Source organism: Calonectris borealis, chromosome 2 (assembly GCF_964195595.1).
Source record: "Calonectris borealis chromosome 2, bCalBor7.hap1.2, whole genome shotgun sequence".
NCBI classification, from domain to species: Eukaryota; Metazoa; Chordata; class Aves; order Procellariiformes; family Procellariidae; genus Calonectris; species Calonectris borealis.
Genome location: NC_134313.1, coordinates 130,151,296 through 130,170,286, shown reverse-complemented (window position 1 = coordinate 130,170,286; position 18,991 = coordinate 130,151,296). Strand labels below are relative to the sequence as shown.

Sequence of the window (18,991 nt, the reverse complement as noted above, 5' to 3'; positions counted from 1 at the left end):
CTCTTTTGTGCGGTACAGACCAACTTCCTCTCAGCACACTCGGCCCGGGACGAGGCGGCGAGGCTGGAGGAGCGCAGGGGGGTGATTGAGTTCCATGTGGTCGGCAACTCCCTGAACCAGAAGCCCAACAAGAAGATCATGATGTGGCTGGTTGGTTTACAGAACGTGTTCTCCCATCAGCTGCCTCGAATGCCGAAGGAGTACATCACGCGCTTGGTCTTTGATCCGTGAGTACTGCTGGAGCGGGGTTTGGCGGGTGAGACGGGGAGAGCCTGGTGCTGGTTGCAGGCAGCAGTGTAGGAAGGGGCCAGCCGAGGTGGGGTGGAGGGCACCTCTGCCCATGCTACCCTTTTCTCATCTTTTCAAGCCCCCCTAACTCTTGGCCAATCTAATTCGATTGTACCCCAATACTATCTCGGTATCTGTATTAATGACAAGTGGCTTCTTGTGGTGGGACTGTGGTGGGTTGACCCTGGCTAGATGCCAAGTGCCCACCAAAGCCGCTCTATCACTCCCCTCCTCAGCTGGAGTGGGGAAAGAAAATATAATGGAAGGCTCCTGGGTCGAGATAAGGACAGGGAGATCACTCAGCAATTACCGTCATGGGCAAAAACAGAGTCAACTTGGGGAAAATCAATTTAATTTATTACCAATAAAATCAGAGTAGGATAATAAGATAAAAACTGAATCTTAAAACACCTTCCCCCCCACCTCCTCCCTTCTTCTGGGGCTCAACTTCACTCCTGAATTCTCTACCTCCTCCCTTCCAGTGACACAGGGGTCGGGGAATGGGGGTTGCGGTCAGTTCATCACACGTTGTCTCTGCAGCTCCTTCCTCCTCAGGGGGAGGACTCCTCACACTCTTCCCCTGCTCCAGCCTGGGGTCCCTCCCATGGGAGACAGTCCTCCCATGAACTTCTCCATCGTAAGTCCTTCCCACAGGCTGCAGTTTTTCACGAAGTGCTCCAGCATGGGTCCTTTCCATGGGGTGCAGTCCTTCAGGAACAGACTGCTCCAGCGTGGGTCCCCCACGGGGTCACAAGTCCTGCCAGCGAACCTGCCTCAGCGTGGGCTCCTCTCTCCACGGGTCCACAGGTCCCCTGCCAGGAGCCTGCTCCAGCACGGGCTTCCCATGGGGTCACAGCCTTCTTTGGGTGCATCCACCTGCTCTGGCATGGGGTCCTCCACGGGCTGCAGGTGGATATCTGCTCCACCATTAACCTCCATGGGCTGCAGGGGGACAGCCTGCCTCACCATGGTCTTCACCATGGGCTGCAGGGAAATCTCTGCTCCAGCAGCTGGAGCACCTCCTCCCCCTCCTTCTTCACCGACCTTGGTGTCTGCAGGGCTGTTTGTCTCACAGATTCTCACTCCTCTCTCCATCTGCAGTTGCTGTTGCATGGCAACTTTTTCCTTCTTAAATATGTTTATCCCAGAGGCACTACCACTGTTGCTGATGGGCTCGGCCTCGGCCAGCAGCGGGTCTGTCTTGGAGCCGGCTGGCATTGGCTCTGTTGGACATGGGGAAGACTTCTAGCAACTTCTCACAGAAGTCACCCCTGTACTCCTCCTGCTACCAAAACCTTGCCACGCAAACCCAATACAGGGACATGGGCCTGAGGGGAAGGTTTCTACCTATCTTGTACTTTTGAGTGTTAGAACTGAAAGTCAGAAAGTAATTATGGTGCTTATTAGTGGTTTCCAGGCCCATAGTAACTTGCAGGCTGCTCCATCCTCTATCTGTGGAGATCGTGAACTAAATGGCAGCAGATTTTCAATGAGAAGAACTTGTAGGATTTATGAAGAACAACAGCATTTAAGTCAGCATGGGAGAAATCACTCCTCACCCAAGCACATTGCTTTTCTCTTTATTAGTGCGAGTTTCCTGTCTTGCTTTGGGTGCAGCTCTGCACTGCAGGCACTTGAAAAGAGACACATTGGCTGTAGCAGCATCCACAGGTTGCACATGGTCCTCCACCTACCCTAGTGTCCTGACTGAATTGTGCCTTAGCTGCTCAAGCATGAAGGGAGGTTCTCCTCAGAAGTGTCCACTTTTCCACCATTGTGTTTCCTGCAGAGTCTGCTTCCTTTTGACCAGTATGTTCTCCCAAAGTTTCTGCCTCTGAACAATCCATGCCCAGTCATAGCCTAGGGGTTTGCTGTACTGACCGCAACACTTCACAGTGGAGGATGTTTGTGGGCTCATTGTTGTGTGTCAGCAGAGACCTCGAGAAACTCTGACTGAGCTGATCACAGCCAGCTACGCAGCCTGGTTTCTGCAAGAGCCTTTCTCCACCACTGGTGATATCAGCCTCTGTCTTTGTGCCTAGTATTATAGCTGCAGCAGTTATGAAAACATTTCTGGAACCATTTTCTCTGCTTTTAGGCTGACTAGCATTCCCTCGGCAATACTTTCTCGGTGCCAGCAAACGCTGCTGCTGCTGGGTCTGTGCTGTCCCTGAAGCACAAACAGCCCAGTGCTGGGGACTGTTGGACAGGACTTCGGTCTCCAGGCACAGAAGGCTGATCTTGGGGACTTCTCCTGGATTCTTCAGAGGGGAACAGCATTTGTGTCGTGAGGCCCAGCACCAGTCCAGACTCTTTTACCTCTCCTATATGGGGGTAAATGCCGTTCGGTTGGGAGAGAGAGGCAGCACCGGGTTCTTGTCTGAGTTTAGGAGCCTTAGCAGCACTGTGATCTCAAGCAGAGGCTACTGGTTGAAGAAGCCAGGTTCCCTAATAACCGAACATCAAAGCAAAATTCTGAAGTAGTGGTGTTGAGTCATGGTCTTCTCCCATATTTCTTACTGGGAAAGACTCTTCTAGTAGGCTGAGAGGAACTGCTGGTAGTTTAAGTGCTCTTCAGTATAGATATCTCTCTGGAGAGCGGTCTGTGCTTGAGAAAGAGGTATGGATACTGCTACAGCAAGAAAATGCCCTCCTTTATGTGCCTGAGGTAAAGAGTTGACCCAAAGGAAAAGAAGCATATTGCCTGGACATCTCAGCGTACCCCAGCATCTGCCGTGAATCTCCAGGGACACACACTGGAGACCTACGCTGAGTAGTGGGTACACACAAACCTACGTTAAGTGTGAGATACTGGAGTCCAGCAGTTCTCTTCCCAAATTTCTTTCAGCTATTACCTTACTTATTATTGCTTTTAATATTCTTATTTCCGAAATGGCCATCCTTACTGAATCTTGTTGCTTAAACAACTCAAACATGAGTAAACAAAATTAAAAGCTCAAGCTACTACATTGTTGCTGTCATTCCACAAATAAAAAGCACCAAAATAAGTACAAGAAACAGAAGAATATATAAAATGTATAAAATCTCCTTCAACGATGGCACATAAAATATAACTACTCTTCAGACTACCTTTTTTAGTAGGGGCTCACTTTTGGCACCAACATTTCCCCCCAAAAGATATCTTCTGTAAATTTACTGTATTGTTTATACAATTTATTTGATACCATGTATTGAATAATCTAGAGAACAAATGCAGTGTAAATCTTTCCAGATCTTGAGGATTACACTAAAATTCTTAATCCTTGACACAAGGGTTCAGCTTGCATGTCATTATGTCTTTCCTGGCAGTCAATGTAAGTGCAACAGAAATGGATATTTATTCTGGTCTTGATTCCACTAGGGGTGGGTGATTAGAAATAAGAAATGTCATTTCTTGCTTCATCAGCTGCATTTGAAACTGATAGCTTAGCTATAGAGAGCACATGCAAGGAAATAGGAATCCCTTAGAAAGGACTTGCTGTCCTGTAACTCCATTAATTTCTAATTTAGTCAGGGTAAAATCATCCTGAGAACTGCGCAATGGCATCGAATAGATTTGATGAAAGCAATAAAACTCTTATTTATGGGGCATTACCCTGGTATCTAGGAGTACTTGGCAAGGCCAGGACCTTGCTGCATGAATGACGAATTTTATGGTAAATTCAAAGCATGATGTTAAAATAGCAACTCTTCTGTAGATGCAAGCAGCTAACTTAACAGAGGCATATACAATTGCATTAGCATCATGGAAAGAAGTGAATCAAGTTTCTAAAAAAAGGAAGGTAATGGCACTTTATGTACTATGTACATGAATTAAAGTGACTGTTATTTTTGTCTACTCAGGAAACACAAGACCCTTGCGTTAATAAAAGATGGTCGTGTTATCGGTGGTATCTGCTTCCGGATGTTCCCCTCCCAAGGATTTACGGAGATTGTTTTCTGTGCTGTGACTTCCAATGAGCAAGTCAAGGTAAAAATAATTCTCTGCTAGAGTTTATTAAATATACTTGAGTCCCATTCATACTGCATATGCTCCTAATTTTGTTAGTCACATTGAATATATTGCTGAGTTGCCAAACAGAAATAGAGTTTGAAAGTTACAGTGATTCTGAATATAATACAGAAAAACTAAACAAATGTGCAGATTTAGACTCATCAGCATAATAGTAGGATTACTTGTAATTAATTAAATAAATAAAATCTTTCTCAACACAATAGTGGCCAGTAATGTCCCATTCTTGGACTATTCGCTTCTCTGTCTCCAGCAATTGCCTCTCTGTGTAGCGTAACACCTCATGATTGACTGAAATAAGTATTGCTTGTGTGTGACAGTAATTTGTGTTCACTTTGTGGCGTTACATGACTTCAATCAAAATGAAATATATAAAAAAAATTAGGTATAGTTTTGCATCTTGGAATAAGCACATGGTCTATTCTGTACAGTCTTTAATGAGTTAATTTCACAAAGTGTTCTCTGAGTGTTGAGAGTTAGCAGCTGTGTTGAAAGAATATAGAGCACTATGAATACAGGAGATTCCTCCCTCTTTCCCGGGGACTACAGGTAGATCTAACTATGACCATTTGATTCAGGATTTTGCCTTTAGATGGTGCTGTAGCTTTATGTTTTTGAGTTGAAACTATTAGAGCTGAGATGTGGGTTAGTTCAGAGTTTGTAGCAGTTGAACACACAGAAATTGTGTGCTCTGTTTTGAAGGGAAGAGCTCTGGGTGTGGAAGGGTAACACAGTGGGATTGAAAGCCTGTGACAACTGTTAGTAGTTGGGTTATATTTGATTTTATTCAACTCTGGTGTTGGAGAGGAACATTCCCCTGCACTTAGCAGTGACCTGTCATAAAAGTATCCGAAGTGTTTTAGCAAATGCAAACAATAATGGAATATGCTTAAGTTATGTCTATTCTAAGCTTGACTAATTCATAAAAGGTGTTCTCATTCTACTAAAACAGCCAACTGCACTACACAAGTTAGGCTGCCAAAGGTACGTTGTGATTCTCTGGGAATAACCTTTCAGAATATAATAGAGCAAATAAATCTGACCCATCAGAGTGCCTCCTAGGTTGCATACGCACACATAACGCACTATTTCTTCTGTTACCCTCTGGGTGCCTTGCTGTATCAGTTGACTATTTCTGAAATTTGCCTTCCCACATTCCTGTCTGAGTAAGGTGACCCCTACCAGCAGCTAACTGAGAAACACTAAATGTTCACACTTGGGTAACTGCCTACTCTTGGGAAAAATAAATACCTATTTTAATTCAATTTGAGGTTGGAGTAAAAAATATGGGTACTGTTTTCCTTTATATATGATATTTAAAAGTTGGATTGTTTTTGAGATAGTTTGATCCCATGTTACAAAATTATTTTAAGTTTTCCTGTACATGGCTTAGTTTTCTTTTGGGATTGTTAGACTTTGGCAAGTGTTTGTGAGAATGAATAAATCCTGTGACAGTTATAAAAATAATAGGTCAGCAGAAAATGTTTGAAGTAATTGTCATCTTAATTGCTGGAATTTATTTAAGACACAAAGTTAACATTTTTTTGTCAGGGATTAGATGCTTTAGAATTACTGGAATGATTTGCAATGTTTCAGGTGTAAATAAAATGTCAGTCTCCTTTATGCTGTTCCTTTCACCCTGCTGATGAGAAGGGAAGTAAGGAGCTTGGCAAGCTGATGTACTGCTAGCTTGCATTTAAGGAAAACATTTTTCATTAAAAATTTTGGTTCAGAGTTTTTGTCCTCTTCAAAGAATTTGAGAACTCAAATTTGCAATTAGAAAGTCTCTTCATTATCTTGAGCACTTTTGAGTTCTAAGAAATGCTGTACCAATTAACAAATTGTCAGTTGTCAAACCACTTCTTTGTATTTGATGCCATGCATGATGTGTGCCACTTTAACAAGTGAACATATGGCTTTAAGAGCTTCCTCAAATTCAGAGGTATTTATTTTTACACATATGAGGTCTTAATTTCGAATATGAGGTCTGAATACCAGATGCTTCAAACACTACCTGGAAAGGAAAGACTAATGCACAAATTTTGTACCTAGATTAGTAGGATTTTAAAGAAAATGTGTCACTACTGAATTTTTTGTATTGAGCTTCAGCACTTACCTAACTTGCTTTTATCTGGCTATTTCCATGTTTGGGACTATTAAATTGTGAATTAAATCAGAAGTATATACTTTCTAATTTATTTTTCTGGCTTATGTACATACGTAAAAATTTCCCCAGTTTTCAAGAACAGAGTACCGAAAACGATTCCATGGGTATTTCTGTAAGTGTCCAGTTAGTCTCCACGATGTTAAAATCGGAACATATGCAGGAACAACACATTATTATGAGCTTTCCTGTCTATTTTACATTTCTTCATCTCCCAGCAGAAGGAGAAGACTATAGCTTACTTGGAAATGTGAATAGATGGAATCTTTTGTTTACTTTGGGGTTGAATGAAAATGGAAATTATTCCTGTGTGCAGTCAGAAGGCATAGCTATTTATTCGATTGTGGACTCAATAATTTTCTGCTGCTTATTATGGTAATAACTGTTTCGCTATTCCCTTTTATGCCCTATGATAAATTCAGATTCTAAATCCTTTGAGGCAGAGGCTGTTTCTGCTACAGGTGCACAGAACACAGTAAAACAGATCGCATCTCAGAGCGGGTTCCTCTAGAAGGAGTCATTTCGGTATTCCTACTGCTTTGCAGTTCTGAAGTGAAATGGCTAAGAAAGGACCCCCTATTATTACAATAGATGTAGTTTTGTTATTGGTGAAATATGTGGCTATTAATAGTTGATATCTAACTTAAAAGGAAAAAAAAAATGTGTGCACCTTGAATTACAACTTGCAGGACAATGTACCTCTTTAGAGCTACGCTTTACCCCTAGAGAGAGTCTAGGTTTTGGTCTCTTTTAGATTAAAAGTGAACCAGATGCTAGAAGCTGTGATATTTTCTGTTCCCTGCTGGGTCACAAAGATATCCTTACAAAGCTGAAAACGTTTTGATCTTGAGTATGCCTCACCAAGTTAGTTATGAGAAAATCTTTAAAACAGGTTCTAGAGGAAAGACTGCATTTTGAGAAACAGACTGTAATAATCCTCAGACCATAGTTTCTGATATGTGCAGTTCCCAAAGGCTTTGTAATGGCTTTTTCCTCGTACGTTTCACGCAGGGTTATGGGACTCACCTAATGAACCATCTGAAGGAGTACCACATCAAACACAACATTCTTAACTTTCTCACGTATGCAGATGAATATGCTATCGGCTACTTCAAAAAACAAGTAAGTCAATGTAAAAAATTACTTGGTGCAAGAAGTTAACATCTAGCAGTGATGAACTGAACAACTAGATGTGACAAAGTAGTTGAATAAAATGCATAATGCAAAATGCACTTCTGTGTTCGTCTTGTGTGATGATATTGGCTTATAATGCATTTTACTTTGATGGAATCAACTAAATATAGGTGTATGGTATAGCCTATAACTTGTCACCTCTAAAAACTAGTCGAATATGGGTTGGCTGTTTCTTCATTCATTCAATTCCTTCACTGATTCTAAAAGACTTGTAAAGAAGGACAAGACATACCTGTGGCAGACTAGAACTTACCTGACCGTGCTCACAGCTCCTCCTATTTGAAGCATGAGGTTCAAGTTCAGGAAAGATTGCAATGTCTAATCTGTCAAAACAGATTTGATAGATTAAAGAGGTGTCCACTATCTGGTCAGACAATAGAGCGAAGATGGAGTCAACAGACACAAGTCGGATCATGGGAAATTGCCAACTAGATAGAAGAAATTTTTTTTTTTTTCCCCTTCCTGTCCTAAGGGTGGTGAAATACTGGAAAATGTTGCTCAGAGAGGTTGTGGAATCTCTGTCCTTGGCAGTCTGCAAGACTGGACATGGCCTTGAGCAACCAGATCTGATGAGACCTGCTCTGAACAGGGATGGGGCTAGATGACCTCCTTAAGTCCCTTCCAACCTCAGCTGTTCTATGATTCTGTATATAAAACTGATACAATTCACTCTTCACACATTCAAAATGCATAAAAGCTGGGCTTGTGATACTGCTATCGGATCTGTGCAGACAGACCCTTTTCACGTCTGAAATGTCCCTTCCCCAATTTGAAGGTGCTCAGTGTACTCTCCATGTAAGTCTGAAGCCTTTGAGGATAAATTGTGGGGCAGAAGTCCTGGTTGTATTCCTGATTTTTACTGAGGTTTCATAGATACCACTGCAACAGAGGAATAAAATGTAACCAAAGTGAGAGTCCTACACTGCTTTTTATTGTCTTGGTTAATTCTTTTGTGGGTTTGTTTTTCAATTAACTTTTGAACTGTATGAAGGCTCTAGTATAACTTTGGAACTTTTAATAGTATTTGTTATCTTATTTTTTCACTTGAAATACAAAAGCAAAAAAAAAAAAAATCATTGTTTTTTCTGGCTATAAAATTACTGTCATCTCATCGACTTCAACAGCAACTTTCCTTGACTAATGACTACAGGACTGGCATCCTTTAATATTAAAATAGCAAATTTTTGGAAAAATCCAGGAAATCTGTCCACAGTAAAAATCTTTTCCTCCATCTCTTTATCTCCCCTATCTCGCTTCTTTTCCTATACATATAAGCAATTAACTATTCTTGTATCAAGTGGCTCCCATGAGAAGGTGTTTGCAACACTATGAACCATGGTCTGTAATTCTTTCTGTTGTGTTGTCTGTATTTTAACATTATGATGAATTTGGTTCTAAATCATCATAACATTTCAGTTAAAAAAAAAAAATAAAAGAAAAATGACATCATGACAACTTGAGTTTTTTTCTTCTTCAGGGTTTCTCCAAAGATATTAAAGTACCAAAAGCAAAATATGTTGGCTACATCAAGGATTATGAGGGTGCCACATTAATGGGATGTGAATTAAATCCAAGGATCCCCTACACGGAATTTTCTGTCATCATTAAAAAGCAAAAAGAGGTAAAGGCTGAAATGAAACATTGAACATTATAATCTATTCATATGTTTAGAAACAATTCAGTCACTGCCAGGTTAGCTCTCTTCTTTGCTTTGGTGCTTAAAACATTGGAATGTATACTTTTATTAGTTAGAATAATTCTTTCATTCAAGTCCCAGTGCCAGAATTTTGCAGTTGAAGCATTAAATTCTACCTTACTAACTTTACGATAACAGAAGTGTTGAAAAGTACTGATCTTTTGAGTATTTCATAGCTAAATTTTGTCATAGATAATAACTAAGCAAAATTTTGTGAGATTGGTTTGTTCTGCAGCTTTGTCAATTTTTTTCTTTTTTTTTCCCCCAATGACAGTAGTGTTCATTAGAGTGACTTTTGAATGGAATGTTTGTACTGCAGAATGGAGTGTTTGTACTGCCTGTCCTGTATTTTACTTGAAAGAAAGAGGATTATTTTTTCTGCCACTGTTTTAATATACAAATCAAGGGTGGGCTGTCTTAAATTCCAGGCTGTCCCTCTTTGGAATTTATGTGGGATGTTCTTTATTTAGTCCATAATAATATTCCATATAATAAGGCAGTTTATTAGCAAAATAATTAAGATATTTCCAGTTGTGTTTAAATACCTTCCTGGGCTTTTTAAAGAAATACAAATTACAAGGATAATTTGTTCTTTCAAGGTTGGTCAAATATCATGACTTTTTATTTTGTTAAAATGCTTCTTTGTGGAACAATCATTTTCCTTCCAATAGAACTATTTGGCCCATGCTTGCAGAAAGAAGGACAATACTGAGTGCTATACATTTAGTTTACAAGGTTTCTTAACTTCACTCATTGAGAAAGTTTTCATATGTCCATACAATATAAATCATAATTTTTTCCCTCTCATGTCTCCTTGGTTGGGTTACTCTTCAGATCCCAGTCTACTGTTGGACATAGCACCTTCCCCTCAGGGATGGGATGTTGTCAGGGTGGGCAGATAGCGGACGTGTCTCTTGTAGCCTGTTACATCTCAGGCATGCTTAACTGCAGTAATACAGTTCCAGGCCCAAACCATCAACATGTTACTTCCAAAAACTTAAGGTAGTTTTTAAGATTTTTGGCTCTGGGACAGCTTTATTAGCATATGTTATTTTGCATTCTTCACTCTCTCATTTGGTGGGATGTCCATATTGTTCCAAAGCACTTGGAGACACTCCACTTGGAGATAAAGTGCCTTGGTCCTCCAGACATCTCATGTCTACCATTATTAGAAAGAAAGCTGTTGTTATACACTGATCTATGCTGTTTTACCTTCTCTGAGAATAAATATTTACACCTTTGGAAGTGCATCTTAGGATTGCCTGTCTGACACTCAAAACACAGATCAGGCTTTTTATTCTCCCTGTACCGAGGAAATTTAGAAATAGCCCTCACAGTCTGCAGCTTTATGAAGAACGTTCACTTGTCTGCTCAAATCAAAAGCAATGAAGATGATACCTGGACATAACTAGAATTTTGAATGTTGACAGTATGGATTACGTGCTGATTTGGTTTGCTGCTGGTATTGGTCAGTACTGGGCATCAGACTTTTCTAGTCCTGTCCTTTTAGAAGTGAAGCTTTTCATAGGATCTAAGCTTTTATTTAAAGGATTAGAGTATTTGCCTATGGCTGCTAACACCATGACACCCGACACTGGGTCCCGGTCACAGACCACCATTTGTGAGTTTGCACTGCCTGATTTGTAGCTCATTTACAGTCATTCTGAAAAATATGAAAAATCCCTTTATGCAAAGCTTTGTGACCCGCTGACTTGTGAGTAATCAGTGTTACTGATTGAACAGCTTGTTTTAATCAGGAAGAGCCACTAATTCCTAAATTATAAGAAGGGTTTAAGGCAGATTTAACAATTAGTTTCAAAATATTTTGACGTTACGCTGGAATCTGGCCATGGTGGTGTTGTATACTGTATTTCTCTTAACATTTGTAACCTCTATTGAAGAAAAAGATTTTTTTCTTTTCCTCTTCTTTGAGAGAAAATACTATGTGTGGGGAAGTGAAAGTCCTTAAAAATAAAAATATGTCCATCTTTATTATTTCCAAGGAAAATTGTCTCTCAAACTGTGGTGGTCTGAGTGGCTGTGCGTTTGTTTACTCCCAGTTATGAAGTAAGCCATTTTGCAAGTGACATATTCAGGACACACAAAGCTTAGGTAAATGTCTAGGTGTGTATCAGGAGCACCAAAGCAAATTACTTAGAATTGAGGTAATGAGGTTGCAAAGCAGAACAGAGTGTACCTCAGAATTGGGAAAGCCTATTCTGGCATTTACAAGCAGAGCAGAATATCGGTTGCAAAGAGTGGCATCATTCTGACTTCCTCGAGAGAATAAGAGTATCTCTGACTGTTATCTAAGCAATTCCTACAATTATATGGAGACTTTGAAGTGAACAGGTATTTCTAAAATTTTGGAATATGAACATATATGTGTATTGAAATCTGTGCATTCAGTATGTGCCTTGAAATTTCTGACCAGGCTGTGCTGAAGCAGTTCAGAAGCACCAGCTGTTAGAATTAGAGCCAGTTCCCAAACCTGCTTCCAGGAAATTTCCTTCCTTACCTCTGCTGCCACCTTCCCAGGAGCTGTGCATCTTGTGATCAATACAGCAAGCAATGACGACTTCTATTCCAGATTTGTGCCTAAATAGGCAGCTGAGAGGCTTGGTAGCCTCATCTGCAGAATCAGTGTTCAGCCAGGTAGCTCACCCCTGTTACCAGCTTCAGGGGATCTATAAGGACTATAAGATCAGGAAGCGAGAGTGTTTCTGATCATCACAGCTTTGCATTAATCCTCTGAGTTACTTTTGAGCAAATCAATTATTTTTTGTTTTCTCTGCTGCTTTATTACAGATCATTAAAAAGCTCATAGAAAGGAAACAAGCTCAGATACGAAAAGTTTATCCTGGCCTTTCTTGCTTCAAAGATGGAGTACGGCAGATTCCTATAGAAAGCATTCCTGGAATTAGTATGTATCAACCTGTTTTAATGCAGAACACAAGCAGAACAGCCCAAGAAAGGTCCAAGACTAGAAATACTAGTGTAGTCACGTATTTATTTTTGATTAAAATGTAATTGTTTTGGTCTGTTGATTTGATTTCTATGAAGATTGTTGTTTTTCCAGTACAATTGCTGTCTTCGAGACTTCCCCAAGGCATCCCAGGCTGATGCTCTTTTATGTACTTGTGTGTAATTTTATTTATGTGATCCCTCTTTGATTTGTATCTCAGTGTAATCAGCAATTTCCCTTTGGCACCACTGTTATGCACTGCAGTCCTGTACAAGGATTTGTTCTGTGCTAAACATGGACTTACAGGACAAAACAGAATTAGAATATTTAAGTATCATCTTTTGGGGGATTTTTTTCTACTGTGCTTTTCTGCAATTTATTCTCTGTCCCTAGGGAATCAAATTGGATAACTTTGACATCATTATACTTTACAGAGGTTGTGGTAAAATATGCATTGAATTATTAAAAAAATGTGTGTTTCAGGTAGGAATATTTTAGAATCTTTTCAGCAGTCTGGAGGAAGAGACATGTAGGAAATTGAATGGGGCTGTAGGCTAGATGGTTGTGTTATTTATTAGGAGTAGCTTTTATTAAAACAAACCCATTTTACTGTAGTAGTGCTGAAATGGCTTATCTTTTTAGAGTTGCAATAACTCAGTTAATGTTTTGACCTACTGTAGTTCCCATGTAATCTCTCATGTTGTTGGTGTACAGGAGAGACTGGCTGGAAACCAAGCGGAAAAGAAAGAGGGTAAGTGCTGCACAAAGCAAAACGATGAAGCAGTTTGGAGATTCCTTTGAGAAAAGTCTCTAAATAATGTCATTTGATATTTCCTTCCATCCATTGGAAAATAGATAAATAATCTGCAAAGGATGAGTTCTTAAGTGGGTTTGGTTTTTTTTTTTTGGGGGGGGGGGGGGAGTGGGTGTTGGGTTTTGTTGTTTTTTTGGTTTGTTTTTGGTTTGTTTTTTTTAATTTTATTTCTTCCATAAAATGCTTGAAACTTTGGAGTTGATTTTAGGTAAGATGCATGTCATAGGAATGAAGATAGGGATTCAAGCTAATCTTTTTGTATTCATATTTTCTTTCAAGTAAGGAGCCCAAGGATCCAGATCAACTTTACAGCACATTAAAAACCATCCTGCAGCAGGTGAAGGTGAGTGCTAGTTTTAGTTTACCTTCTGTAAAGATTTTAAAATGATTTCCAATATAGAGTTTCCATATTAGATACCTTACTTTTTTCTTTATCAAAGAGCCATCAAAGCGCTTGGCCCTTCATGGAACCTGTGAAGAGAACAGAAGCTCCTGGATATTATGAAGTTATAAGGTTTCCCATGGGTAATGCCATTAACATTTTTTAAGTATAGAGTTTAAAAATCTTTATAGCTGGAGATATAGCAGATAAATTGTAATCTGATTGTTTTATGTTAAAAGATATATATTACTTGCAGCTGAATAGCTTGCAGCTCTGAAGTGCCAAGAGTACGATGCTGTCGTTTGAAATTTATGACTGCTTTGTGACCTTTGTGAAGCATCTGTAGTGTACACATGTGAAATCTTCGTATGCCCTAGAGAGCCCTAGCAAGCTCTTAAATGGTGCAGTCAGCTAGAAACTTTTGGGACTGATCTGATTTATGTGAGTTGTATGAATATGTTCTTGTGTGTGGTAACTGGTCATTGCAGATCCTACTGGTATGTTAAAAAATCTCAAGGCAAACTTTCAGGAACACCTCAGCATTTGAATTGCTTTGAAAAACAGATTTAAGCTTTCTAAATCACATGGAGAAAACCTTTTCAAAAGTACCAGGGTTTTCTAATTAAGTCTTAACAGTTTGCCCCAATTTAAGTTTAGGAAAATGCTTCATGCAACTGATTGTAAGACAATTTTATCTGTGTATTTTAGATCTGCCAAAGTTGTCCGAGGTGGTTTATTTATTTATTTATTTTTATTTTTAAATCATGCAGCTGTTTTTATGCAGGATTACTTGCAAAGGGAAGTAGGCAACTGCTAATAACATTTTTCTTTGCTTTTGACTGCTGGGTCATAAAATTTCGATGATGATTCAGTGCTGTTCTAAACAGATCTTGTTTTGATTTGTATTGCAGCAGATTTAAAACTGAATCCTGCTCCTCCTTCATTGTTTATGCAATACTCACTCCATCTTTCCGATTACAGTTTCTGTACCTTGTATTTCATTCTCTAATAACATCAAAAGTTCATTGCAGGCTACTATCAATCAGTTTCTCAGAGAATGGAAGAGTTTGTTCATGTTGCTTTGCATAGGCTCCTAGCCTGTGTATACCAGTTTGGCTTAATGATTTTTTATATTCAACTTATCATTTCCAAATTGCAAATGTACGTGTACTTTATAAAACAGCAACCTGTATCCCTGACACAAATGTGTTTCCTAGCAATGAAGAAAAAGAATGTTGACACCCTCCTGTGGCAGAGTTTTCTCTGCCTGCTTTTCTGAACAGAGGCTAGATCTAGTTGGCTGTTTAATCTGAACAGTGGTTACAAAGACCTTACTGCCTGGGTTGGCAAACCCAAAGCAGGAATATTGTCCGTCCTTTCCTTGTTCAGATGTATTGGAGGTGGGGGCAGCAGCTCTCATTTTACGATTAAGCTGAGGTCTTTGGTTTAGTTTTGCTTTGTTTTTTCAGCTAAGGAACCCAGCACAACTAAACTGCATTTTGATTCATGATCAACTTCTGCTTGCTTTCTGCTCTCACTGCCAGAATGCTGATACTGTACAAAAATCGCTCAGACATGATTTCAATTAAAAAGAAACAGCATTGTCTCTTCTTATGCTGTCACATACAAGATACAACATTTCTCTTTACATTTGCATACAGAATAAATTCTACAATATTTGAGAGGTGTGGCTGTAGGTTTTTTTGACTACCTTTTAAGGTCAGTTCTCATGTATAAAAACTTTTTTCCCCTGTTTTAAGTGCTTTGTCAGCTGCTTATTTTCAAAAAATACTGTTTGGGTTTTTTTCCTTTTCATCTGTAATACAAAAGCTGTATGGCTGAGTGACAGCTGGAGCCAAACTTTCACTGTTGTTAGAGAACAGTTTAACTGACCAGCCAGGCAATGTTTGCTTTAGGGTGAGCTGAACAGCCTTCTCAGTTGGATACTATAATTAGACTATGCATATCTAGTTTAGTGTAGGCACCTAAATTTCAGACTTAATGGGAGCTGAATGAGCCTTTGGTTTTGCAAAATATTGTGCAACACTAGCGAATGGCAAGTTACATATCATTGGAAGAGGTATTTGAGAGCATCCATCAAACTTCTCTTAAATAATCCCCTCTTGTCAATTTGACCGGGTTTTTCTCTATTTTACCAAAGTCAAATCTCCCTTAAAACAAAACAAAACAAAACAAAACAAAACAAAACAAACCCCACCAAACCAAAACAAAAATACCCACAACCGTATTTTTAAATCTGAAGTTTTAAGGTTTAATTCCTTTGCATTGGAGATCTTTGGTCTCTGCTTTCCTTGCAATACTTGTTGGCTGTAAGTCTTCTCCATTTTGGCTGTTTCTGTTAACAGTTTCACAAAGGTGCTGCTGAAGCCTGGCTCAAGCATTGCTAAAAAAATAGTTGTTGGAGCATCTGAGGTGAGAAAAGCCAAGGCATCCAGCACACCTCCCACTGCTTCTATTCCTGTACTCAGTCCTAGAACACTTGTAATGTAGACAAAATTTTTATATGCCTGATAAGAATTACTGGGAAAGTGACTGTGTGGAGAACACTGAGATGATTTACGTATTTTATGGATGACTGATTTTAGTATAAAGGAAAACATTTCTTAAAGAATGTTCTGTAAGTAAAGGTTTTGTATGATGCGTTGAAAGCAGGAGAGATCTCTTTTCACATGGCTCTTAAAAAGGGATACATAACTATAAACTTTGAAGATGTAATTAAAATATATGTAAAGTGCGGAACGTTTAATCTTAAACTGCAAGTACTGCTTGTAGTATAGACAAATGTCTCTTCTCTGCTGTGTTTGCACAGAAGTGAGGATTTTAGGTTAACATCCATGTTTTGTGATTGAATTCTTTGCTTATGCACCCAGTCCTAAGGCTCCTCCAGCAGAGCTAACAACAGCTTTGCCTCACAGAGTGGTTTGAGGAGAGTTAGGGATACCTAATACCCACCGAAAACTCAGAGAAGTATGAGAACACAAAAGAATGATGCTTTCATCTTTTAAAGAAGGAAAAATAAACTCTACACAAAATCAGACTGAAATATTGCTTAGTTCCAGGGGCTCAGTTGCTGTTGAAGCTAAAAAAGGGATTGTGCCTTAGATGAAGATTAGGAATTCCAAGTCCTAGCTTTGCCAGTTCATGTTAAAAGGCACATCAGTCTAAAGGGATATTGCATACAAAAAGTATTTGAATCAAACGCTGTTAATCTATTTTTCTCCTGTACAGATCTCAAAACAATGAGTGAGCGACTCAAGAATAGGTACTACGTGTCTAAGAAATTATTCATGGCAGACTTGCAGCGAGTCTTTACAAATTGCAGAGAGTACAACCCCCCCGAGAGTGAATACTACAAATGTGCCAATATACTGGAGAAATTCTTCTACACAAAAATTAAAGAAGCCGGATTAATTGACAAGTGACACTGTCTTTTTTACAACCAATCAGTGTGCCTATTTTATGGGCAGGGGAAGCCGTTCTATATCCAAGTTGTGGGACTTTAGGGTTTCAAGAAACTTCTGTTTAATACTTAGCACTTTTAAAAACCCTTTTAGTTTTGCAAACATGTATTATACTGAAGTTACAAAAATTATTTTATTAAAATGCTTTATAATGTATTTAATTACGGAAGATTTCTTTTGTGTGCCCATTACCGTATGTTCGTAATAAGTTTATCAGCTACAGCCTCAGAAACCCCACAAAACATGTGGGAAATTGCACATGTTTGGGAATGTGGAGAAAATTCCCAGACAACAAATGTTATAGCTTACCTAATGCAGTACCTATTTGATAAAGTTTTATTTTTTTTTTCCAGTAAAAAAGAAAACAGTAAGGGAAAAACAACAGGTGTGGGGGGGGTCTGAAACACTTGTTTCTTTATAGAATCTTTTTATAAGATATTATTTTTTAAAAGAAACACTCAGCTGGTTGAGAAGCTGTGAGAGAAGAGCAGCCAGTTCTGAAAAAGAACTGCCTGTAATCTTTGATAGGTGCAAGCTTTTCTATTCATTTTGGGTTTTGATAAATATTTTACCTGCAAATTGTAATCTCATAACCACTATTTAAAAAAAAAAAACAAATATCTGGCTAGATGTATAATGTCATAGTGACTTGGCTTATGCAGGACATAAGTACCCAAAATAACTTCAGAGAATCTGATTCGCATATACTAGACAATTTCAATTGGCTTAGCAGAGTTAAGGTTTTGATGCACTTCATGATCCACCCTATTTACTACTCTTCACTGATAAATTCTTTAGATTATTCAGCAGAGATAAGACTATTGTACACAGAAGTCGTCAACTTATGACAGCTTCTAGCTTATATACTTGGCTCTGTGGTAAACTGGATTTTCTACCAAGCTTTATTGTAAATGCTTATTAACTGTGATTATTTAGACCCAGGAACATATACTAACATGAGTTGTAAAACGTTAATATCTTCAAATTGAGCACTTATATATATTTTGCTGCTTACACTACATTTAAGAGGTACACCTAACTTCGTAATGGAGATCAGTACAGGCCAAAAAGTTGTCACTTGACATTTTCTAATTAGAGTTTGTAACTGTAAATTATAATTGCTTTTGTGAAAAACAGATTTAACTTTCCTTTTTGGTGTTTTATATTTAGAGATGTTACACTGGTAAAAAGCAATAGTTATAAGACTGAAAAAACCCCAATCCTGTGCTGTGTCAAAGAATATATTCCTGCAAAATGCCTGTGCAATGTTAAATCACAAATTGATTCAGCAAGTAGATGTCAGGAACTACCTGGAAGTAGTAAATGTGGTACACAAGGTATTCAAAATGTTAACACTAGATTTGCCATAGTGTTTTGTTTGAGGTTAGCCTGACCTACATTTGGATCTATAACAAAGGTACAGTAAGTATTTTTTTTTTTTAATAGCCAGTACTGGATGCTATAATCCTGTTTTGTAGATTGGGCCTACAGATGCACCTGTTAAGCTTGGTATCCTGTGAAATTTTGTTATTTTCAGAGTAGATTTTCTTATCGTCTTTCAATCAGATTGTCTCTTCTATATTGAAACATTTGTTTTCTAATTTAAGAATTAATATTTTCATAGATACTGTGCAATAAAGTTACAGTAGGATATGTGGTTTTGCAAATGCTTTAACAGCTGATGAACTTTACATTTGTAAAATTAATATATTGTACTGGTACAGAATAGTTTTAAATTATATATGTACAAAACCCTACTTATTTTGGTCTCTTTTTTCATTAATTAGTTCTTGCACTACAAATATACACTCTGAAGCAATTTCACAACTGAGCACAGTGAATCTACAAGAGTGCCTCTTCCAGGTACACTAGAAAATATGCAAAAAAGCCTCTGAGTTCACTGGGAGCATGGTGTGCTAAGCTGAGCTGAGAATTCAGTATGGAAAGCTGTGGCCATTCCAAGTAGCTTTCCCAGCTCCATACTTACTGAACTA

General features: G+C 38.7%; 1 protein-coding gene across 8 annotated transcripts in view; it reads left to right on the top strand.

Moving 5' to 3' along the window:
- The window catches only part of KAT2B (lysine acetyltransferase 2B), a 47,055-nt gene extending 28,301 nt beyond the window's left edge, over positions 1 to 18,754 (top strand). For 2 of the 8 annotated variants that reach the window (XM_075143424.1, XM_075143423.1), the window contains 9 exons: positions 19 to 227; positions 4,132 to 4,258; positions 7,476 to 7,586; positions 9,136 to 9,279; positions 12,163 to 12,277; positions 13,034 to 13,070; positions 13,413 to 13,476; positions 13,574 to 13,658; positions 16,765 to 18,754. In XM_075143424.1, coding sequence (XP_074999525.1) covers positions 19 to 227; positions 4,132 to 4,258; positions 7,476 to 7,586; positions 9,136 to 9,279; positions 12,163 to 12,277; positions 13,034 to 13,070; positions 13,413 to 13,476; positions 13,574 to 13,658; positions 16,765 to 16,958 — 1,086 coding nt within the window. In that variant the 3' untranslated portion in view covers positions 16,959 to 18,754. Of the gene's footprint in view, positions 1 to 18; positions 228 to 4,131; positions 4,259 to 7,475; positions 7,587 to 9,135; positions 9,280 to 12,162; positions 12,278 to 12,999; positions 13,071 to 13,412; positions 13,477 to 13,547; positions 13,659 to 16,764 lie in introns of those variants that run through there. The other 6 variants (XR_012672632.1, XR_012672633.1, XM_075143425.1 and 3 more) reach the window with 6 other exon arrangements.
- The last annotated feature ends 237 nt before the right edge of the window (positions 18,755 to 18,991 follow it).